Genomic DNA, 24452 nt, shown 5'->3' on the forward strand with positions numbered 1-24452 from the left:
GTAATACACCCATGTACGATATTTTTCATTATAAATTTAATATCTTCTTTAATTCTGTACTAATGCCGTAATTTTTGGGTTTAAATTTAATCTAAAATTGCGCTCTACAACTTTAGGCAGACCACGTGACATTGAAAATTGTTAAACGAGGTCGAAATATCTGAATTCAAAATGTTCTAGAATTGTTTACGTTGGGTTACGAGTTTCTTTACTAATTCAAACTGAAAATTATCTATAGAAATGGCACCCCGTATTATCTTACCATAGACAATAACAGAGATCAGACCATGACGTTTCCATTAGTGTATATATATGTTATATCTTTGAAGAATCTCCCTTCCATATCCCTTACATGTGACGTATTTGTCCCATGGGATGTAATGTAACTTGGGCTTTCTTGCCTTTCAAAATAGTGTCAAATGATATCGGTAGCCAATATAGGTGAGACATTAACAAACGCTTTTCGATAGGACTCTTGGACTTTGGTGGAATTAAAGTCCCGAAAAAAAGACCCACTTTAACCCAGGGGGCCCCAAATCCCCGCCTCCCTGCTAAGAGATACTGAGTCAATGGATGTCTAGGCCCCAGGGTCCTCTATTTCCACGGAAAAAAAGGTTCTATAGGGTATCCTTTTTGGGGGGGTCTCTGATACGTTAAATAGGAAAAATGTTGGCCAAGGGTACTATAAAAAGACTGCGTTTGACACCACGTTTTATCAAATTCTTCCTTAAGACCATTTGTTCCTTCGAACGTTCAGTTTTCAATACGACCCTTAGGCCTACTTTGGTCTAAAAATAAATGGAATGCTTGTGCACCCTTACTGAGATTTAGGTTTCTGCCAGACTTGAAATACTCGGGCATTATTGATAAAGCTAAGCCTAATGCTGGGAATTGCAGATTTGAAATCGTTAGGCCTAACTAAAATGTGGTAAAGCTAAGCCTAACTCTGGAAACAGACTTCATTCAAGTTGTACGATTTTAAGCCTTGGCTATAATGTTTTCATTTAATTTTCAGTTTGTAACCAAATGACTCGGGGCATCTTTACCCTGGTTGCTCCAACGACGGACGTATCCTACAATGTTCTGGCCTCATATTCCAATGCGTTCCAAATACCCCTGGTCAGTCCAGCGTTTACCGAAGCTAAAGGAAACATCGAAAGATTAGCTTCTTACGGAATTTCCCTTCGACCATACTATATAAGAGCCATACTGCAAATCATCAAATACTATGACTGGAGAAACGTAACCTTCATCTACGACTCCGATGCCGGTAAGCTCATACTTCTCTTATCTTACTTCTAAAAATGGACACCAAAGCGCTCAGTTTATTCGGTTTAAATGGTCAAGGCCTTGAAGCTGATGACCAATTAAAACAATCGTAGAAAGAATAACAGTCTTAAGACATCGGAACATCAAAGCGACAGTCTTAGATGTTAAGGTTACATCGAACTTTTGGGTTAGCTAGCTAGGAACTTGATCAGAGATCAGAAAAAAGGACTTTGGTCCTTGGGTCCCCCCTTAACAAGAAAGACCCTCCTAACTCGGGGCTCAGCGGGTAACCCCGCCTGTTATTTCCGTTCTGACCGGATGAAGACTGCGCGTCTACCGGAAGTTCCGTCTTAGCCACGTAACCATGTACATCGGTTTATACATACAAACCTTTTCCCTCCCCATAGAGAGAGCTCAGCTAGCTTATACTCTTTCAATAGAGATATGTATGGCAAATTTCATTTCGTTTCATAAAGCAAATAGACTCGCGGGTAAAGGGAATTCTGCCTTTATTGGGGACAAACCACGCGTCTCCGACGACAAAGTTTGGTATGTGGAATCGCGCGTTCATCTATGCACCTTTTCTATCGAAGATTCGCGCTGCGGAAGAGCCTAAGTTCTTCTATACAAAAAAAAAATAATTATGAAACCCGATAGATTCCGCGAGAAAATATGTCTCGTGATTTTTCTCTCACGGACGTTTTTGATAAAACTCGCGCGATATTGTTTTCTAACTTCGTGTTTATCTATTTCCGTTGTTCTATTAAAGGCATACACGGCGTAGCTTTCGACTTGAACGAAAATAGTCTAAGAGCTATATATATTGGAAGAGTGTATTTGGCCGACTTTCGTTTGGTGTTACTCCAGGCGGAATTAAGCACATACCCTTTCAAATAGATACGAGAGAGATTTATCCGAGGCTTAAATTGGGGGAAAACCCTCCTTATAAGGAATGTCAACAAGATCTAGTGGGTTTAATTCTTAAATCGTTTTACGATTGGATGATGTAACACGAACGAATATCGTCTCGGGACTCAAAGTCCGTGACTAATAAGGCATAGATAGATCCTGTTTAGGTATCATCCCGGGAATCAAAATCAATTTTGATACTCCTCTATAGCGTTATTGATTGATATTTAATAGGGTCATGTATGATCAAACACGGTTTATTTTTTCTAAGAAAGAAAAAAATTTATTTCGATTTGCGATAAAAATCTTGATATTTTTTCTTTCTTTTTGTGATTTTTCTAAAGTCGCTTTTCCCTAAAGCGGATTTATTCAAAATTTCGGAATCGAAATAAAATGAATATCCTTTCATTATATTTCAAGAATATTTGTGGTTCCCACGGGACCGGCAATTCTAGAAACTATTTCCAATTCTTTCCGTATCATTTCCAGCTATCTCTCTCTCTCGATTTTAATACCCCGCTCCAAAACCGAATTTTTCCTATTTTTCCCTGGGAAAATTTCTGGAAATAGAACAAAAGAGGGGAAAAAGGTTCGTCCACATCCTTCCCGCCTAAAAGAGCGCCGGCGTCCTTCTAAAACTCTAGGTGTGCATGGTTTTAGCGGAACGTAGGGTGTGTTTTAACGGTTGCCTTTGGACGTATTGAAATGTTGGTAATTTTTACTTGGGGTGAAGATACAATCGGAATGGTCTAGCTGGGAGAAGAAAGCGCAGCGCAGCGGGACCTGACAATATTAACATACATAATCCACTATGCATAAAACATACGGTTATAGTAGCGCGTCCCGGCTTCTTCGGAGAAAAATGGTTCATATTGATGAGATGGTCGAGTCTCCAAGTTGCAATCTTGTTAAATTGTTCAAGATGACCTCCTTCACTTTGTAAAACCTACAAAGCAAAACATTATGAACCCGACAGTTATCGCGTCACGAAGTGAAATAAATAAACAGTCAAAACAATTTCGAGTTAAGATTTGATATAAGAACAACCATCTGATCTATGATAAGTAAGGGTAGGTGCCGGCTTATTTCAGAAGGACTTTCTGGTGTAATTTTCCTGAATCGTTTTTGAATGGAAATAAGAGAGATAGAGTGATGGTATAGAAGCTAGAGCTCTCGCTCTTTCTGTCTCTCCTTTTTGGATTTACCTTAGAGAGCCATTACGATTACACTGTTCCAGCTACTCTCTGCCCCGTGTCCCCATCCCTTTCCTTCTCTAGAGCCTGGGGTATTAGCCTTCATTGTTTGCCTTCCCTCAATGACTGGGAAACTGGTACAGTGAGAGAGAGCCTATGTACGCGCGCGAAAATTTGGGCATTGAGATCTGAACCTGCATCCCATAGATGACGGGGAAAAGAGAGAGAGGGAGAATGATCCACAGCTTATCCGCGGCTGGAATAGGATACGCTAACAGAACACTCTCAGATGCCCGAAGGGAGTCCGCAAAGAATGGTCCCAATAAATGAGTTCAATACAGGCAAAATTGGACGTAGGTATGACGGTGAACAAAATAAATTAAGGGCGGTTGACTTAGTAAATATCATATGTTCAAAAGATATGTTCCATAAGTTCTTCATTGGTTACAAACTGGAGCTTGTCATGAAGTGACGTAGGTCGTAGATACTTGTAAACCGACGCTTGGTTGGGCGGTATCAAGGCTTAGGACAGACTAAATAGGAATATGGACTGGAAAACTAACTGAGTGTAGTCAATTCTCGCTTGTCGTTCTCGAACTAGCTCGAGCTGTAAGTCTGTAAAAATTATTGCAGACGTTGTTGTGTTCGTAAGTGGAGTTCAGTTTGAGTCAATTACTGAGGTCGAACTGAACCTCTATACTCCCTTCCTTGATTTACAAAGGTTCTTGGCTCTGACCAAAAAATAGTTCAGTTTACCTGTAAATAATTTTCCCTTCTCACTCCAATTAATTTTTCTTAGATAACCAATATACGATATGCGTGTCAACATCCCTTTAATTTAGCCTTTCCTAACTCTGCACCGTACTGTATTTTGTCCCTGTCCCAAAAAAATATTTCTCCCTACCTAAATCGCCGAAGTATCCGCGGGAGAACCTACCTTAGAAGAATCGGGAGTCAGGAGTTACGTTGGGAATGCCAGGAACTAGCTTAACGGTAGCCCATCTGAATATATTGGTTACTTTACGACTGGTTAACTTTGGATCGTCAGGTTTACCCGTTGTTACGTTCCACGCTTTATGTTGCGTCGTTTAAGGTTAACTTGACGTCGGTGGACTTGAAAGGAGCTATAGTTGTAAGTCGGGGGCGATAATTTAATTTGGGTGGGCAGCGCCCGTTCGCCTGCTCGCTTCTACGCGAGATTAGTCATCAAGAACGCGATTATTGTAGCGAATGGAATTCTGGGGGAACCGGAGCTTTCAGCTACCCTACACTCGTATGCCCAATATGTTAGTATGCTTTCAGAACTAAGTTTCCTACTGAATGTAGCATGTGTCTGTAACAGTTCATAGAAAATTGTCTGATGAGAATCAACTCGCGTAGCCTTTGTTGTATCAAATGAGTTATTAAATCGTTCGTAACTCTGACGATGATAAAAGTGAAGAGTTTTCTGGTTTGGTTTGGTTAGGTTACGTTTTCTGTTTCTCCCAAGTCTGGTCTATTTTTTTTTATAAAAGAACTATTATTATTATTTTTTTGTCTCTGCCTTCGATTCCAAATTTCCAATTTGAGATAAAAGGAAAATTTTCGATTTGGGAAAATTGGCCCCCTTTTTTCTTAAGTTTCAAATCACGTAGCGCAATCAACTCGTTTTGTCTGTTGAATTTTCTCACGTTGAAAACCAAATAGGGCTGCGTTTACAGTATACGACCCTGCAGAAGTTTTATTTTTAACCTTACCTTCGCTAAGCCCCGTGAAACCTGGTTATATTTTGGTGTGCTATCCTTCGGGCTCCATTAAGGACAGGGACTGTCCCTTGTAAGTAGGAAGGTTTTTATATCTTCCTCGCAGTCAATTTAGGTAGCCATTAGGAGTTAGTGTTAGATCCCTATAAATAACGTCAGTGAAAACCCATTAGATCGTCCATGGTTTGTTCTAAATTCTGGCCTTCTTTTCTTCCAAACTATCTCAGAGTGACTTACTTAAGTGCGAACGGGTCACTAACGTTCGGGGTTGGCGCAAATTGGTCAAGAAAACGATATAGTTTGTCCATTGGGCTAAGATGAATGTTGTGGAATGTGAAAATTAGTTGGTTTATAATGGGAAGTTTAGCCTTGGCCTTATTCGTTTTTGTTGATGGACGTAGCGTCCGAGTCTAGACGACCAACAGGAATACTAACTGTCTTAAGGTGTAGGATACTTCTAAAATACTGTAGACCTACAACAAGAACCAGTGTTAAAAAGTTCGAATAGGGTTTCTGAAAATCAGTGTGAAATGTTAGGGAATTTTCAATACATTTAGACTATCTCATACCGTTGTAAACAACGCAACTTCAAAATTACTCGTAGGGTTTCATAGACAATACGTAGCTTCTAGTCTATTGCTTTCTGGTTTTGAGATGAACTGCATCATTCCATTCCTTAGAATTTCCCCTAGCTACGAAGCAATTGGCTTTATGGAGAAACGATGTCCTTGCGTCTCGACTCGACTTGTATATCGGTCCATTCCTTCAGATGGACGTTGATCTACCACTAACCCCGCTCTAACGACCAAATGAAAGACAAGAGGTCTATTCCCAGAGGACCTCCCTCTTCAATTTTCTTTATAGATTGGATAGTTGAAGACCTCAAATGTTTCAATACCATCGTGAACACATTTCTTCGTTGACAAATTCAATCAAAAAATAACTTAATTTTGCGTAATAACATTTTACTGGAGGTCTTCAACCATCTTATCTATGAAATTATCTGGTTCTCTTCTCTCTCTCTCTAGCCCCATTTGGAGTGAGAATTTCCCGTCATCCTTTTAGACCTCCTCTTTCCCATGAACCACTAATTGCCTAATATAAGGATTGTTTTCCCACATTCTATAATCGTGACACGCGCTTGCCTTAATAGAAAAGGCGGGAATATTGTGGCTTGGTTCGACTGTCGACTTTTAATTTGCAATGCTTTATAAGAAACTGTCAATTACGGGAAAAGTTTTAAATGAGGCATTGGTTTAATTACAATAGGTTATATTTTAAAAGAAGGGTTAGAAAAGCCTAAATTCGAAATTGGAAAATTAGGCTTAATAGTGAATTCGCTGGACCGCAAAAGTAGACCCAAAACATGCTAAGCCTAAATTTGAAATGTTTGGAAAATTAGGCTTAAGATGAACTCGCACGAGGACAAAATAGGTACAAACTTCCTAAGCCTAAATTTCAAGTTTGAAAAACGTAGGCTTAAGGGTTTCATTCCACGTGTTCTTTTTCCTCAGGAGAGCAGTTAATTATGTTTTATTCTAAATATTTTCTTAAAGAAAAAGGTCCTCACTTTAATTTTTCTTCTTTATTTTGAAAGACCATTTAAAAATACTGCCCTAAAAAGAGAGAAAAACCAATGCGAAACCGTTTAAATAAATTTAAAGACCCCGCGTTAATAGTTCGCTCCATTTAAAAACCAAAACACAATGAAACCTAAAACGAAGTCTTTCGAACAAAAAAGAAAACTTAAGAGGAAGGAAAGAATAAAATAAAAAAAATTCCAAAAAGATATTTAAAGTCAAATAAATTCCGCTTCGATTCATACGCATTCTTTATTCTATTCCTTTCCCCTCCCCTCTTTCCCTCTCTCTCATTTACATACGGGATTGTTTAGTTAAACTAATTTGAAGCAACGTGTACTAACCTACACTGGAGGATTATCTAAGCCACCGTTTACCTTGTGTTCCATCTTCCCCTTACATCTCTACATTGCTTTCTAATAATACAAAGGGCAAGTGTATAAAGATAAATAATTGAAGATAGACTCGTGTTTTTGAAGATTTAGAGCAGAATTGAGCGAAAAGCTTAATTAGAAATTCATAAGTAAGGTATGAATTAAGCACGAAAGGTCGAAGCCACGCGTGACAGTTGTAATTAATGCTTAAATAACAGATATTTAAGTCGCTTCCCTTGAAACTTTACCTTTAAACGAAGCGTAGTCATTTCTTCTCCTTGAATAGACGAACATGTCGAGATAAAAAATAAGAAAAAGAAAGGAACCATGGGGGATCCTCTTACTAAAAAAAAGCTAGTTTCTGTTGCCCATTAAATTTGCTTGCCACCCCGTGAAAACTCCTTTTTGCTCTTTTTCCCTCTATGCATGCATCTCCTCGCTCGCTCTCTCTTTTTTGTTCGCCGAAATACGAGGACGATCCTAAGCCTCTGCCCGCGCTCGTCCTCTTTGTTAACACTCTATGTCTGACAAGAGAGATAATATTCTCTTTACCACCAACCCCATACTTTCCCACATTCGGACCTACACGTGATTATGTCCAATTCAAAAGAAGGTCAATACAGGAAGTTACACGGTTAAAAATTTCAAGGTACAAAGAGAGACAACGGTTCAATAAAAGAATTACTTCATTAAATCGTGGACTTTGTAATTCAAGATGACCAGCAAAGAATCGTTGTTGTGTCTATTGGGTAGAATTTAACCTGCATGGGACCACACTGCTTCCTCTTAGCTGTATATATTCCAGTCATAATATTTAAGTCACCAATTGTAATCTTTAACACTTGCTCGCCTTTAGTATACCACTTTTTGCCCATTTACGTTGGGGCTATTTCACCCTGCTCAATATTTTTTAGCTTTTTTTCGCTCTCTCTCCCTCCCCTTAGCTCCCTTCCTGGGTTTCTGGGGTGGGCTCTTGTAAGCTTACACCTCTGATTTTTACTTAAGGGGGAGAAAATGGTACATGGCTTGGAAGATAGAAAATTCGACCTCTTCCCTTCATCCCGACGCATCCTTCCTCCGTGCCCGAAGATAATTCGCTGCAAATGATGCAGCAATGTACTATCCACAGTGTATCCATCTTTTCTAGCTGTGTGTGTATGTTGGGGAAAAGAGGGGATGAATCAAGAAAGAGGGAAGGGAAGTCGCTTAGCTAAGCCTTGGCTTCTATCATTCTCTCCACTTCATCTTCATCTCGTGCTCTTGGGCTTCCCGATATAATGTAATGTAACGTTAGGTTTAAAATGTACTAACTCCCAATTTGTATGATTGTTTATTTACTAATGGTTAATTCCACTCAATTTTATTTGAAAGTAATGATAAATATTTGTATGAAATTATTTACAACGCTTTCTCTTGGTTTTGAAGTCAAAAACACCGTTATTTAGAAAGGAAACATCGCCTTATACGAAAGTTTTCTGCATAGAACAGTTTAGTTTCAAAACCAGACGTTTAGAAATCAAGCATTTATGAAGGGAAAGATACCGTCTCCAAATTTTGTGAGAAACATTTCCAATTGATACTGCCACATACTGCGTAAATAATATCAACCCTTTCCTAAAGGGAACATCTTTTTAGAAGCAATAAGGTTATATTCCCTTTAAAAATATAAATATGAATAATTAATGAAGGGCAGAAGGCACTTTTGGTTACCAACGTCGAACGTGAGCTCGAGGAGCTCGAGAAACAAAATATTTCCAACTAAAGATATTTTTCCATTGAGATATATCTTTGCCCTCTTGATGATAAAGAGCGGTACTTTGACTAAGGGAACGTTCCAGCCTTCTCGATTTCAAATGCTATCTTTTAAAAACGAAGGAAGGCTCGGTGGTCTAGCCACGACAACACCGCGCGTCTTTTAGATTAAGACGAATCTCGGTACGGTGCGGTCTCTCTCTCTTTAACCCTCCCCCTGCTTCATAAAGTGCGTTACACTGCCAGAATCGCGTTCACCCTTAAATCGATCGTCAGGGAAAGATAGACCCCCACTGAAATTTGGCGGGAAAGATATTATATTCTACATTTCTTACCGCACGTGATAACCAAAGCGCGCATTTTTACGTAATATCCATTAGCTCGGAAAACCAGATGGAACGTATTTATTATAGTTTTTAATGAATCTCTCCTAGATATGTTATGGTGGTTGTGATAAGTCTGTTATAAATTAAAGGGTCAATGTGTTCTTTCGGTCATACTGAGTGGGATGTGTTAAAGAACATGGGCTCTAGTTACAGAGCATTGATTGGCCCCTAAACACAAGGAAAAGTCGAGAGTTTTAGTAAATATGTTTTGAAGATTGAGACTTAGACGTAATACATTAAAACTTTGCTAATTAAAACTCTCTTTAAATTAAATACTATGTCAAACGTTTTGTACATTTTTAGCCCACTCACATCCGGAACGAACATAACGTAACGTACAACCCCAGTTAAATCCTTCTAATCGACTTAATTCGGATGCCTTAAACGCGTAGTTAAATTCGCATTAATTACTTAGAATTCAAAACGGAGTTATATTATACCAAAATAAACAAATATATATACGAATCTTCCCTTAAATCCCTAGTTTGAATCTTAAAAGAGAATTTATAATCCAGAACAGAACAGAACAGAACAGAGATAGTCCTCTGAGTTTCCTTTACGATATACAGGGGATCCGAGGCTTAGGATTAATCGTGTACGACTGTACGAAAGAGTTAGGGCTAGAGAAAATCGGGACTATAGCACGCGGCGGTTGTTTACAGTCTCGAGCTACACCGCTTCTAATTAAAGGAAATAAGCTCCTACTACCTAACCAGGCACTCCTTAAACTCGGATGAGCGTTAAACACAAGCCGAAGTAAGGTTTTAAGTCAACCAAATGGAAAGAGAAAGACTTCATTTTATACTGAATTCAAAAATATTTTAACTCCAATTTCATACAATATAGTATTCATGTAGTGTTAAGCTTGGGTTGGATTTGGGCTCGGGTTGGGTTGGATTTAGATTTAGGCAAGCTTAGGCTAGGTTCAATATGCGGTCAGGTAACAGTCTTCCAGCCACTTCATCTGATAAATCTCTGCCACACTTAAAATTAATTATCAAATGTAAATACAATTAAGTAGGTTCTTTCTTCTCAGAACTCATCTAAACATTTCGAATTTATTTCCCTTGACAATTTCATTGCGTTTTCAAGTAATACCGCAATTTTTATCTCATCTCCGCGGGAGAAATGGAATATATCATATTTATTCTCGGTTTTTTTCTTATTCTTCTTTCAAAATAAACAAAACGCCTCGATGATTTCTTCAAGCTTGTTTGAATATCAAAATATCTTAGGGGAAAACAAAATAATATATAGAAAAATGAGAAAATTTCGATTGTTCTTTCCCCCCCGCCATAAAATATCTATATTTGTGTCACACGCTCAACGTTTTCGACTCATGCCAAATCAAAAATCAATACATCTTTTCATTTCTTCGACTATAGTCTACGTTTATGTCAAAGTAAAAGCATTTTTGCATCGATAAAGGCCTATAAACTATTAAATATAACCACTTTTCTTCTATATTTATAAATTCCATAAATATTTAACTGCGCCTGCAGCGCTATAGCAATTTGGGGAGTGACACTTGTTTAAATTACAACACTTTAATTACAATAAAACCGTCCCCGAACACGATTCTTATTTACAACTGAAATCAAAGTTCTCCCGCCAAATCCAAAGTTAGTTCTCGCGCTTATTACCTGAAAGTAAGTCAGTCACACGTGCGCAAACATTTTCCGCGAAATTTTGGACGCGCTAACCTCGAGAGCTGGCGCGTCTTATAATACGTGATCATTCGAGTGTTTCCCGCCAAAACATTACCGGAATACGTGACTCAAGTTAGGCCTAGAATAGACCAACGCACCATACAGGAAGGGGGTTAATGATTAATAGGAAATATTCTATGCCATTCTCTGTTACGGCTGGGGAGATTCGTTACACGTCAACGTTGTTACTTGACAGCGCTAAATATACTATGAAAGGTACTTGTTTATCTTTGTTACGGGAGTCAGGTATTAATTGATTAGAAGTAAGATTGGCCCTAGTTTTAAGTTCACGAAACATTTAACGTTTACAAATATTAAGGTATGGAATTTAGAGGCGAGCGGGTGATAATGGTAAACAATCGCGTTCCAAAGTCGGTTGTTGACTTAAATGAACTGAAACGAAGGCATCAGCGGATGGATAAAAACTTTTCGAAATGCGTCACTGGCACGTGACTGAGAAAAGGCTTGGTTCAAAGAAACTTAGTTCGTTTTATTTCGTAAATTACCACTTGGGGAATTGGCACTGCAATCTCGCGGAAAAAAAAGGACAAAGGTTTTCGTTCCTATTGCATATGATGTCTTTGCATCTTCGCGTCACGTGGTGCCTGTGACGTCTTTACAGTCTCTCTAAGGACCTGGACAATATTGAAGATTGTCCCAAGGGTTGTTCTTTCAAAGTATTCAGACGAAACAGAAGTAGATACCCATCCTGTAACGTTGATTGTAAGTTTCTAACTCCACATGGCACGTCTTAAAAATACGTTATTACCACTTGCTTATCTCGAAGAAGCAATTCTAATAATTTCAATATAAAATAAGAGTTTGTGAGGTTGTACCATGCGGTAAAACTCCCGACTTTCCAGCCATTTTCCTCTCGTATATATTATAGTGCTCAAAACCTTTACGTCTAAAACGTTAAAATCCAATTTGGAACTTTAATGGCTGTGTTCCGAAAATCCCTTCGGCCGGATGAACCTATAAGAGACGACGTCAAGACTGTGTACAAAGCCATACGAGCTTACACGAGTCGCCTCCTTGATTTGCATAGACCGGGAGAACCTTTCTCCCAACGGTGCATGCCAGGGTTGCGCTAGCTATTCCGTCTAATTAGGTTTTCCACGTGATTACCTTAAGTAATCGAAACGGACTCGGTACCAACACTCCTTCCGTAAGAGAGGGGGGACTTTCCCCCTTCATTTAGACACCCCACTAACCGTTTTATTCGTAAGAAATTACTTCGGGACACTTTAGGACCATCTTATACTTACTTTAGTCCATTGCACCCAACATTTGTTGGTCATTTTCTACCTAATTTGGGGCACTGGAAAGAAAATTTGGGATTTTGTAGTCTGATTTTCAATGGATTTAGGAGTTTTAAATTAAAGGGGGTTTAAAAATAAAGTTCCCGATGCTTACAGATGTCTTTTGAAACTCATTGAGAGACTGAGAAATTAATTTAGGACTTTATGGGGAAGCCTACATCTAGGGGTTTTGCTTCCCATGTATTGTCTACGAGCGCCTGTAAAAATGTTTAACCCGCAATACACTAAAGTTCGCGGGAAAGCTGAGCGATAGGGGCAAAATTAATAATATTACATTTTCCCGCCGAAACGTTTTTATTGGCGCCAAACTTGAGAAATTGGATATTTTCCCGCCAAAACGTCTTTTTTTTTAAAAATAACGTATAACTACTCTAGTATTTTACTATTCCCTATTTCACCAAACTATTAAATATTACATTGAACTATAGTTCATTAACACCTTATATGAAACCGGGGGTAAAAGTGCATTCCAATATGCTAATATAATACATATGAATTCCCTTACACCGATTGAACTAGATAGATATATATTCAAATTTCCGGCTTAAGTTTGTATATATTCAAACACTCCGAATATGTACGCTTATCTATGGCGTGATTAGGCTATAGTTTCGAGTAACATCGAAGCTACTGGCACCTTATTGGCTTTGTAACCACACGCTGCCAATACGTAGTATTATAAGTAAAGGCTATACACTAATATCAGTGGCTAATCAAGGCTGCTTGGTTTTCGCTAATTACGTATCGATTTGCCCATAAACATGGTTATTGAATTTCCGTTCCGAATCGATATGACCAGCGAACGTGTCATCATACGCAGTTAGGGACACCCAATTTTCTAAGGATGTAATTAAACTATCTATGTATTTATTGATTATAATATTAAATTAACTTTGCTTACGCACACTTTACACTCTTCCACATACTCATTTTAATTAATTAAAATTTCCAACCCGATTGATTTATTTAATGACAAATCTTGAGACGTATTGCCTCATAAATAACTGGTCTTTTATTTAAAATGTCCTGTAGCGTTATGATTATGAATTTGTTCATATTGATCGTGAATATTTAGAGATTTATTTCGATGTATTTTGGTATAATATCATACACCTCTGATATACCTCGAACCAGGGATAGATGTAATTTTAGAAGTAGGAATGGAGAACAGAGTAATCTGGGCGCGCGTCTAAGTCCCGAGGGGGTATGAAAGAAGAGGAGGGTCATAGTGACAGAGGTAAAATGGAATTACGTATTTTTCACCGTCCCCATCAGCAACGTCATCACAACGTAGTTTAAGTGAGCAGCCAATAAGATAATTTAAACTTTACGTTATGTGTTGGAGGGAGGGGGCTCTATACTGGGCTATGAGTCGGACTGAAGTAAATACTAACCGTTCTCCATTCCTACTTCTAAAATTAAATCTATCCCTGGTATAATATGATACACCTCTGTTATATCTCGAACTATAATGAAATTGAAATGCAAATTCTCTAATTAAATTTATTGTTTTGGTTGGTTTGTTTTTATTGAACAGGCCTTCAGAAATTGCAACAACTTTTCCATATGGGAGGCGCGTACGGTTTACGTATCGGCATCGTTAAGCGCGTAGAGAACGCTACGGACGCCCACGAATTCATCCGTACTTTGGAAGCCAGAGACCGTGAAGGGCACAAATACATCGTGCTCGATTGCAACGCGGGTACTGCTAGAAACTTGATCATCGAACATGTTCGAGACATCAATTTAGGACGCAGAACTTATCACTATCTTCTGACCAACTTAGTAAGTTCACCGTACGCCAATATCTACCCCTATAAACAAAGTTCACGCTCCAAGGACCGATAGTGTTCAACATCCATATCGGTCCTTGAATTACAAGTACTTGATTAATCAACTATGTTCAATTGTTTCCTTTCCATTTACGCTGGAGGTTATGGACGAGTACTGGCATTCTCAAGTCTTGGAGTTTGGTGCCTTAAATGTGACTGGTTTCAGGATTCTTCAACATACAGGGCAAGAATTCAGACAGTTTATAAGCATTTGGAGACATCTAGACCCCTATCGATGGCCTGGTGCCGGAACTAAATACATCTCGGTAAAATTTAAATTCGAAATAATAATTGTTTCTAGTACAATGGGCTGTTTTTTCTTTGACCTATTAATAGGCCGAAGCGGCCTTGATGTATGACTCGACCAAAGTTCTGTTAGACGCCTACAGCCGCTTGCTCAAAAAGAAACCCGATATATTTCGAAACAACTTCAGAAGAGGGGAAGTTTACAACAACGGTACTAAGGGTATAGACTGTAAGAAAAGTCCCATCACCACCTGGGAACACGGTGAAAAGATAGCGAGATACCTAAAGAAGGTAGGCCTTGACCTTTTTGAAACCTATTATGTTTTGCGTATCCTTAATTGTTATTCTTTGACTGTAGACTGAAATTTCTGGTTTAACCGGCAACATAACCTTTGACGAGTTTGGATGTCGGAAGAACTATTCTCTGGACATCGTCGAAATGACCACTAACAGCGAGATGGTCAAAATCGCGCAATGGTCTGACGTGCACGGTCTAGAAATGAACTTTCCTAGCTACCGTCGCATTTATCAAGACACCGGTCTGGAGAATCGAACTTACATCGTTACCAGTATTCTTGTAAGTATCTTTATACATTAAGCCTTTGTCCCTAACACGGTTGGTAAGCCTAGTTTTTAATTCCAATTACAGGAAGAGCCCTATCTGATGTTGAAGAAAGCTGACAAAGGCGAAATATTAACGGGGAACGATGTCTTCGAGGGTTACTGCAAAGATCTGGCCGATTTAATTGCCAATACGTTAGGCATTAATTACACTTTGCAATTAGTCAAAGATCAAAAGTATGGTGGTCCCAATCCGGGATCGGAGGCTGGATGGAACGGCATGGTTGGGGAGCTTATTAGAAAGGTCACTTTTTTATACAATCTATAAAAACGAGTTGGACATGGTTTAGGGGTTTTTCTTGTAGAAGATACTTAATGGTTTAATTGTTTGTTTTGCGTATGCATTATTTGTTTCTTGTCGTAATGTATAGGAGGCAGACATGGCGATAGCTCCATTAACGATAACTTCAGCTCGGGAACGAGTGATAGATTTTACGAAGCCATTTATGTCACTGGGTATCAGTATAATGATCAAGAAACCCATCAAGAAGAAACCGGGAGTTTTTTCCTTCATGAACCCTCTGTCCAAAGAAATTTGGATGTGTATAACGTTCGCCTACGTGGGCGTTTCAGTCGTCCTCTTCTTGGTCAGCCGCTTCTCACCCAACGAATGGCGCTTCGAGGAAGGTTTCATGGGACCCTCCGTCTCCAACGACTTTTCGCTCTACAACAGCCTTTGGTTTTCGCTCGGCGCCTTCATGCAACAGGGATGTGACGTTTGCCCCAGGTAGCCAAACCTCCCCTCTCTACCTTCTCTCTCTCTCTCTGTCTCAATCTCAATATTAACACTCTCTCTCGAATCTCAAAAACACTTCCCTCATTCAAAAGCATTCTGCTTACGCATTTCGCAAAGTTTAACCTAAGATGATTAGTCTTAGCTAAGAGGTAAGGATGGTTGCGGAAGTTAGGCTTAGCTTTGAGGTAAGGATGGTTGCGGAAGTTAGGCTTAGCTTTGAGGTAAGGATGGTTGCGGAACTTAGGCTTAGCTTTGAGGTAAGAATAATTGCGGAACTTAGTCTTAGCTAAGAGGTAAGGATGGTTGCGGAACTTAGGCTTAGCTTTGAGGTAAGAATAATTGCGGAACTTAGGCTTAGCTTTGAGGTAAGAATAATTGCGGAACTTAGGCTTAGCTTTGAGGTAAGAATAATTGCGGAACTTAGGCTTAGCTTTGAGGTAAGAATAATTGCGGAACTTAGGCTTAGCTTTGAGGTAAGAATAGTTGCGAAAATTAGGCTTAGCTTTGAGGTAAGAATAGTTGCGAAAATTAGGCTTAGCTTTGAGGTAAGAATAGTTGCGAAAATTAGGCTTAGCTTTGAGGTAAGAAAAGTTGCGAAAGTTAGGCTTAACTGTATTGATAAGTTCAAGTCCTGCGAAACAAACATTAGTTAGACTAGGGCCTTGGTCCCGAGAATCTTCAAATGGTCTGAGCGCCATTGAGTATGGACGGTCAACTTGTTAAGTTGATATTCGTCAAGTTTGTTTTGCGCTAACTCTACAATCTGCGTAGGTCATCGACAAGAGGTTAAAATGAGCAATGCTGCCAGCTCGGAAAACAAAATTTGAGAAAGATTAACATAAGGGAATGTACTTTTGAATGAGGGAGCTGCGAACAGCGCCCCTCTGCGGTGGAGTAGTGTATCTATTTCGTTCTCTTTACAAAGGTTACTCGTATGCCTATCTATTAATTATTAATCATGCATGAAAAGAACGTAGTACTAACGTTTCGACACGAAAATAATATCGTACGCGTAATTATTTCTCTATTAAACCATATGGCACTGTTAGGTCAAAAACGAACTGATGAAAATACTGGCTTCGTAATAATATTTCATTTATTTATATTGGGTTTAATTATAATTAGGCTTAAACTTTTAGAGAAACTAATACGTTACGTAATTAATATTACGTCATGGACTCCTATTTTGTTTGGGGGGGGTCAATAGTCACGTCTTGGTCTCTCTAATCTAGATATTTCATTGGTTGCGAAGCCAGTATATTACGTTTAACAAACTTGCAGCGCAGGCGTTTTTTAAAAAAACCATTCCAGTGCATGTGTTGGGTTCGAATCCCGGCCACTAACGAATATTAATTAAGGAAATATATTAATTAAAATATTATAAATTTAAAAAAAAAGAATAATTAACACGCTTTTTAGCGCCGGCTGCAGCTTAAGCATTTTATTATAATTGTTAAAAAACCCGCATGAAACTAAACAAAAAAAATATTTTATGAATAGAAAAAAAATTGCTCGAAAAAGTAGTTTTATTAGATGATATTTTTATGCATGATAAACAAAATGCAATGGCGATTGTAGTAGCTTAGCTTCATCGCCGCCATTTTTTTTAGGTCAAAAAATAATAGCGCCTAGCACTAATTTCACCATTTTGGCTTAGAATAGTTTTACTCTCTAGAACTAATTAGTGTTAATTACCTACGGAAAAAGTAGAATAGTTCAATTATAATTAAACCGTCTACTAATTCAATGTTTTAGTATAGAACACAAATTAAATACCCAGAAGCTGAATGAATGTATCTATCTCGCCGCTTGGTTTTAAACAATTTCACGTTTTACGGCTTATTTTTTTTTTTGGTCTATTTTTACCCGCATAGCTGTACATCTAAATGTTGTGGCTCCAAAAAAACTATAGTTTTAAATACCAAAGGAAAATTTATACATATTTTTGAAGCAAGTTTCGATAATATATCTCCTTTATTAGATAATTAAATATTTTACGTAGTAGATTTAGAATTGAATAATTAATATGAATTAGAATTATTAAAAAAGGAATTAAGAGCTTAAAGTGATGGTGACACATTATTGTTCAGTTGAATTGACAGATATTAAAAGTTATAGCATTTTTTTTACAAATGGTTAGGTTTTATTATTTTAAAGACTCCATTGATGTATGAAAAGTTTTTTTTCCAATATATAATAATTAACAATCTTTGAAGGAATCTAAATTTCATAGAGAAGCTTATAAAACTATATCCCTTTCAAGACTGCGTTTTAAACAAGTTTCGGAGTAACCTCAATGGATTATGACATCATTACATACCTTCACCTATTTACCCACTAAAAAAATATTTTGTCACCATTCTTTAAGTTACGAGCAAAATTTCGCCTATTTTCTCAAAAAAACCCCAAAAATCTCTTCTACGTTTTAAAAATCCAAGTACGTAAACCACCAAAGGCCATGCAGGGTTGCCAGAGGCTTCGAACCCAATGCACCACTCAACACACAACCCGATTTTCAACCCCATTGAGTAATTACCAACCACATCACACCGACACTCTCTCTCTCCATGTTTTTTCAAACTATCACACTCACATGGTTTTGATCTTTAACAAAAAAATAACCACCCTCCCCATATCCATTTTTGTGATAAATCTCCTTGTTTAGGCTTACCGATAAGTAATGGATCATTAAATCTAGGGTACAACGTCAGAGGATAGGAGATTTTTTGTGCTATAACAAAGTTTGTTCCAAATCATTGATTTTTTTTTCTTTTTTCTTACAAAAAGGCTTAGCTAGGGACTCTCGTACATTTTCGGGCCAAATTATTGATTAGTAAGGTATTCAGCATTCTCTAGTGGTATAAAAGAGAAGCGATTAAACTAGGCTTAATTAAGATTTTCCAGCATTTTAATTTAGTTAGTGCTAAGGGAATATAGTTGAGTATCGTACGCTAAGGTTTAAATTTAATATTAATGATTAGATTTAAGATTTTTAACAGCCACGAAAGTATTTAAAAATCGATTATTTTTTAAAAACAGCGCGTTTTAATACCGATGACAGGAAGTTGTATCATTATATGCGCGGCTCCTGAAATCTCCGCTCTGATTGGATGAATTGATTAGCTCAGATTAGGCTTAGATCTGTAAGAATTTGGCGGGGAAAATTCGCCAAAATGGGCGTTAGACATAAGTAATGAGAGATAAAACTGACGTTTTGGGATATAAATTATTACCAGAAGTCCATTATATGAGGTATAATATCCCCGCGTCATTGATAAGTACCACGAAACAAAATTTACACAGAAACACGTAATTTTAGGCACACACATTTCAACCGTCACACAAAACACTCAAAAACCCGTAACCTTTATCCACAACTGTTTAATGTCTACAACACATTACTCCACCCATGGTTTTGAAGGGATATTTTATGTATGGCCTACTTAGGGGTATAGGTCACGCCTCTGTTACTTGGTGACGCGCCCTGGATGGCCTAAGGTGGTCGAGGAAAATTCGTAAAACCGCCATTTTGTGGGTTGTTGAAACGTAAAAACCCAGTCTGACCCGACGAGATATTTGCTTCAAAAATATGTTTTATTGAAGAAAAAAAAAGAAATAGGCTTAACTTTCATTTTTATTCATTATTATTTGATTACGAGTATTTTTGTCGAACGCCAATGAAACGTAGGTCATTCGCTGGACGAATCGTGGGTAGCGTATGGTGGTTTTTCACTTTAATCATCATATCTTCGTACACTGCCAACTTGGCCGCTTTTCTGACGGTCGAGAGAATGGTAGCACCCATAAATTCGGCTGATGACCTGGCCAAACAAACTGAGGTTGAATACGGCACATTACTACACTCCTCGACGCAAGAATTCTTCAGGGTAAGATAAAACGTCTATGTCCTAACTAAACTGATTCGATACTGTCTTGCATGTTTGAAGAAACGAGATGAATCTGTTTGTTTGTGGCTGGTGTTTGTTTTTTTAGCGTTCGAGAATCGCCGTTTACGCCAGAATGTGGGAGTTTATGAATTCCAAGTCTCACGTTTTTGTCTCTTCTTACGAAGAAGGCATTAACAGAGTCCGCGAGTCCAAAGGGAAGTATGCCTTTCTTATAGAATCGACCAAAAACGATTATATAAATGAAAGACAGCCTTGCGATACCATGAAAGTTGGACGAAATCTCGACGCGAAAGGTTACGGGGTGGCAACGCCATTAGGTTCCACTTTAAGGTACCTAAATCAAGGTCAAAAGGTCATCCATTTAATCATTTCCTAAGCCTAGGTTTCGCCTGCTTTGCAGAGAGCCCTTAAACTTAGCTGTTCTGTCGATGAAAGAAAAAGGTGATTTAGCACGATTAGAAAATAAATGGTGGTATGACAGGAGCGAGTGTAAATCGGGTGATAGCAAGGTTCGTCCCACATCGACGAGCACGATTAGGCCTATTTTTGGATAGGCCTAACGTTTTCTCGTATTTTAGGAGACTCCTCATACGGAGCTGAATCTTAGTAACGTCGCTGGATGCTTCTACATTTTGATTGGTGGATTAGTTTTATCCATGATAGTCGCATTATTAGAATTTTGCTTAAAAGCGCGGGCGGAAGCCTCAAGATCCAAGGTAAGTTTAGGCTTAGCTTCTTTACCCTAATCACGAGGAGAATTAGGCTTAGTCTTAACGCTAAAGAGGGAAACTTGGTAAATTCTTAAGCCTAATATTTAAGTCCTCTTGAACTCTGTCGTTTCAGCTGACCCTGTATGACGCGATGAAGGCGAAGATGAGGATGTCCTTTACGGGATGTCCAGAAGGCGAACGTGGAAGGGTACGGACTGGCTCTGTTTAAGTGGTACACATTTCTGTTGGAAATTTTATTTCTTTTCAATTTTTTGACCCTTTTGTCCCCTCTCTCTTCTTTTTTGATTCGTCCAACTCTTTTTTCCCTTTCCACGATCTAACCCAATAACACCGACCCTCACCTTTTTTGACCCCTTGACCCCCGATTGGTTTTATGTTTCTATTTTTGCGTTCGTGAAAGTAGGACGACGTGCATGATCGTTCTAATTTTTGCCTGGCTCTTGAGTGACGTGTGGCTTTCGTTCGTACGTCAGTGCAAAAACAAACAATACAAACCACACCACACTATCCATACTTTTTCACAACTTCTGACATCCATTGAGCGTTCTCACACTTCCCACACGTAAATGAATCCAATTTTAACTATGTCCAAGTATTAGTGGTCTTAGTTGGCATGTCCTACGAGGTAAACTCATGGACCCTCCTGTACCAGTACGTCGTAATTCCTTAAAGGGTTAAGTAAGATGTGAAGTCGTAAGTTGGTCGCGTTGTAGTAGACCAATTTGTTGACTTCAGAAGTTGCTTAAGCCTTTTTCTACAGCAACGTAAACCCTCCTGGCACTACTGAGCCCGCCCAGATGTACCTGTTTCTCTATTATTGACCCCAATGACCTTGAGACCAATCCGTACCGGCCCTAATTGGTATAATCCGCGACTTCGGGTGGTCGCGAGTTTAGTAGAAGCTTATTTGTAGTAGAAGTAGGTGCCATTTGTCTCATTCCGTTAGCCACTGGTGTGTTAGGAAAACGTTTGGCACTGTCCGCAGTTCCGCAACGTCGGGGGTCATTTTGGAATGTGCATTTTCTTTTACCCGCCTAGTTCTACGCACCGGCAGCGCACATGATCACTGTTGATGGCCTATCGGAACCCGTTCCTACGAACACCCACACGCAAGTATGACAGCGGCCCTCCACTGATTGGCCCGACTCCAGGGGGAGATCAATGCCCGAGCTGAGCCTCTTGCCCCGCTAAAAACGCTAAGCCTCGGCTCCGTCTCGTGCTAAATTCTCCCCAGGACCAGGGAATTAAGGCGGGGGGACGAAAAATCTTCTTCCACGACCTTGAAGTTGCGGGTTAGGCTCATCATCTTGATGGTGGCGGTGTTTTCCCGCGCTCTCATTGGACGATTTTTAAAATACGCGGATATTTCATCGGCGGATTTCTATTTGTACAAAATAACGAAACAAACAAAAATACATACCGTGTGCCAAAGTAAGTAGTCTGTTATATAGAAATTCTTATTAAACAAAAATATAGCCAGGCAAGTTGATCAATACGACATCTTTTGGTGTCTACCGTCTTTGAATTTCAAGTTAAACTCTTTAAGCCTAAACAACCCAAGTACCTTCTTTTTGAGTTATGGTTTTCAAGGTCACTATACGATCCACCTTCTGAGCATGCGCGTACATTCTTACTTTTAAAATGAACCAATAGAAGCGGTTTAACCTGCTATTCAAAGACCCTTGTAAGTAATTTTTGGAGGGTACGGAAGGCACCCGTTATAAAACAAAAATTTTATAAGAAAACCTAATAAATACTAGTTGAAGAAATGAAAATTCACCCTAACGTAACGTAACGTACGAATTTAAATCCTAAAATCAATTAGGATTTAATTAATAAAATAATCTCTAACCGCAATTAATATACGAAGGAATTAATTAATATTGGCTAATTAGTCTTCCATAAAAATTTGAATTTGAAAATTTAGCTTGTTGAGAATTTCCGCGTGTTTAAAATTTAAAAAATTTTTAGGATCGTGATTTAAGATTTAAAAGATAATTAAAACCAAAAAAAAATAAAAGAAAATAATTTAAGTTTCTCAAATATTTTAAATTTAAAAATTTCTCTATCCATAAACAAATTAAATAAACAAACAAACAAACAAATGTGCTGATAGAATGGTGCTCAGATGAACGGTTTACGTTGACCACATATCATAACAAAACAAATTTCCGGGTAAATATTTACCCATTTAATTACAATTTAGAAAAACCAAAACAAATTTGAGAAAAATAAATAAATAAATAAATAAAATTTTAGGCTTAGATTTCGATCATTAAAAATTAATTATGGTGAATTTTAAATGAATTAACGTTTTGAAAACTTAATTTTAATTAAAGAGTAGTAGCAATTAACGTTTAAAATTACGTCGATATTCGCGAATAAGGGATGGATGGTATATGGTGTAATAAATATATTTGCATACTTAAGTATATGGGAATTGAGCTTTGCGAAGATATGTAATAATATTTAAAAATACTAACGTGACGTCAACACGGCTGTTTGGGGTCTGAGACGTTAACTTGTATTAATTATTTAATTAATGTAAAATATTTCTAATGTTAATTGCTATTACTTAATTAATTTTAAGTTTTTAATTATTCAAAACGTTATTTCAATACAAATAAAAAACACTTTTTAGTGTAAATAAAATTAAAATTATAAGCGAGGTTTAGCTAGACGTACTTGTGACTAAAAAAACCAAATATTCTATTTAAAAGAAAAAATAACTAAATACTCGGCCTTCGCCGATTAACGAATGAATAACTCAAAACTAATCGCACATATGAGCAAATACAGGACGGGTTCCAATATTCAGGCGAAAAAAAAAATTATATTAACTAACATAAATAAAACGGAGCAAAAACGGTGTTTAAGAATTTGTACAGAATATATAAAAAAGATGTACATGTAGTTCGGGGAAAAGATTTGTACAGTTATATTACAATCTTTTTGTGTATAAATATATATACAAATACTGTACAAAAGTCTATATATATATATAGTTATGAACAAATTGGCTTTATAGGAAAAAATCATTGAGAATACATTGAGAGATACAGATTTGAATTCATCTAAATTAGACCTTTAAATTTATGTCAATTACTTCAAAATCGGTTCATAAATAACAATGTTATAAATTTTGTTTACGTCATTTCCTGTGGCTTCTTGATTGGCTGAAAAGGTTCTTAACGATATCTTTCTTATTTACGATCCGATTTTGACGTTGTTGGTCTCATTTTGAAGCTCTAAATGAGCTTTTCCGAATCAGTATCTAAAAAACAATTTATTGACCTTAATTAATTAACCTTATTATGACCTTCAATTATTAATCTTGGCTCGAAAATCATAAAAAAAAATAATATTGAAACATCAGCTTTTATGATGTAATTATCAATTTGAGAAGTGTTTTTAGGCCTTACTAATTATTATATAAAAAAAATGAAATGGACATGAAAAGCTCAAATTAACGCTCCCTAATTCCCATGTTTCTTAATTACTAACAAATTACTAATTAACTTTCTGTAAATAACCTCTTAATACGATGTTATCTGTTTGATTGTTTTCCAACCCCAAAAAAAATTAACTATTAATTCATTTCCTCTTGATTAAGTTAACTAATCGAGCCATACAGATCAAATTAAATATTAATCAACCTGATAATGTAAGAAATAATCCCTCCGACATTAACCACAATTAAAAACCTTTTTTGTACAGTACACTATTTAGGGAAGAAAAAAAAAAGAATCCAATTAAGATGTCCAAATTAAAAATTATTGATAAACCTTTCGTCTCTCATTATAGGTAACAAATATTTGTTTGTTTATAAAATTAAAACTACAACTATATTGGATCTAATTTCGAAGAACAAACGTTAGAAACGTATTTGGTAAGACTTAAAATTGAAAATATGCGCAGATTGAAAATGATTAGTTGTTCAAAAGATAATAATTTATAATAATTGACCTGGATTTGCAGACCGTGTCTTAAAGATTTCCAGAAAAATGTTGGATCGACGTATTAAAGTCCATAAAGGTAAGTCGTATTATTATTTAAATATTAAGTTAATTTAAATTTAAATTTAAAATTATAAAAAAGTATTATGATGTGAAAACGGCAATTGGTTATCCATTTGATTTGAA

The 24452-nt window shown here is 37.4% G+C and overlaps 1 protein-coding gene across 9 annotated transcripts in view; it reads left to right on the forward strand.

Annotated features, from left to right (window-relative positions):
- The window catches only part of LOC149690648 (glutamate receptor 1-like), an 83480-nt gene extending 59385 nt beyond the window's left edge, over positions 1-24095 (forward strand). For 3 of the 9 annotated variants that reach the window (XM_089870216.1, XM_089870217.1, XM_089870210.1), the window contains 13 exons: positions 1016-1270; positions 13774-14021; positions 14170-14334; positions 14405-14605; positions 14673-14891; positions 14964-15179; positions 15307-15662; positions 19360-19558; positions 19665-19909; positions 19980-20088; positions 20158-20295; positions 20423-20497; positions 21349-24095. In XM_089870216.1, the coding sequence (XP_089726342.1) occupies positions 1016-1270; positions 13774-14021; positions 14170-14334; positions 14405-14605; positions 14673-14891; positions 14964-15179; positions 15307-15662; positions 19360-19558; positions 19665-19909; positions 19980-20088; positions 20158-20295; positions 20423-20497; positions 21349-21429 (2507 nt within the window). In that variant the 3' untranslated portion in view covers positions 21430-24095. Of the gene's footprint in view, positions 1-1015; positions 1271-13773; positions 14022-14169; positions 14335-14404; positions 14606-14672; positions 14892-14963; positions 15180-15306; positions 15663-19359; positions 19559-19664; positions 19910-19979; positions 20089-20157; positions 20296-20422; positions 20522-20713; positions 21221-21256 lie in introns of those variants that run through there. The other 6 variants (XR_016383776.1, XM_089870215.1, XM_089870211.1 and 3 more) reach the window with 6 other exon arrangements.
- Positions 24096-24452: the final 357 nt, after the last annotated feature.

Source organism: Phalangium opilio, unplaced genomic scaffold, assembly GCF_054372755.1.
Source record: "Phalangium opilio isolate 3A_F unplaced genomic scaffold, DU_Popi_V2 ptg000031l_1, whole genome shotgun sequence".
Taxonomy (NCBI): domain Eukaryota; kingdom Metazoa; phylum Arthropoda; class Arachnida; order Opiliones; family Phalangiidae; genus Phalangium; species Phalangium opilio.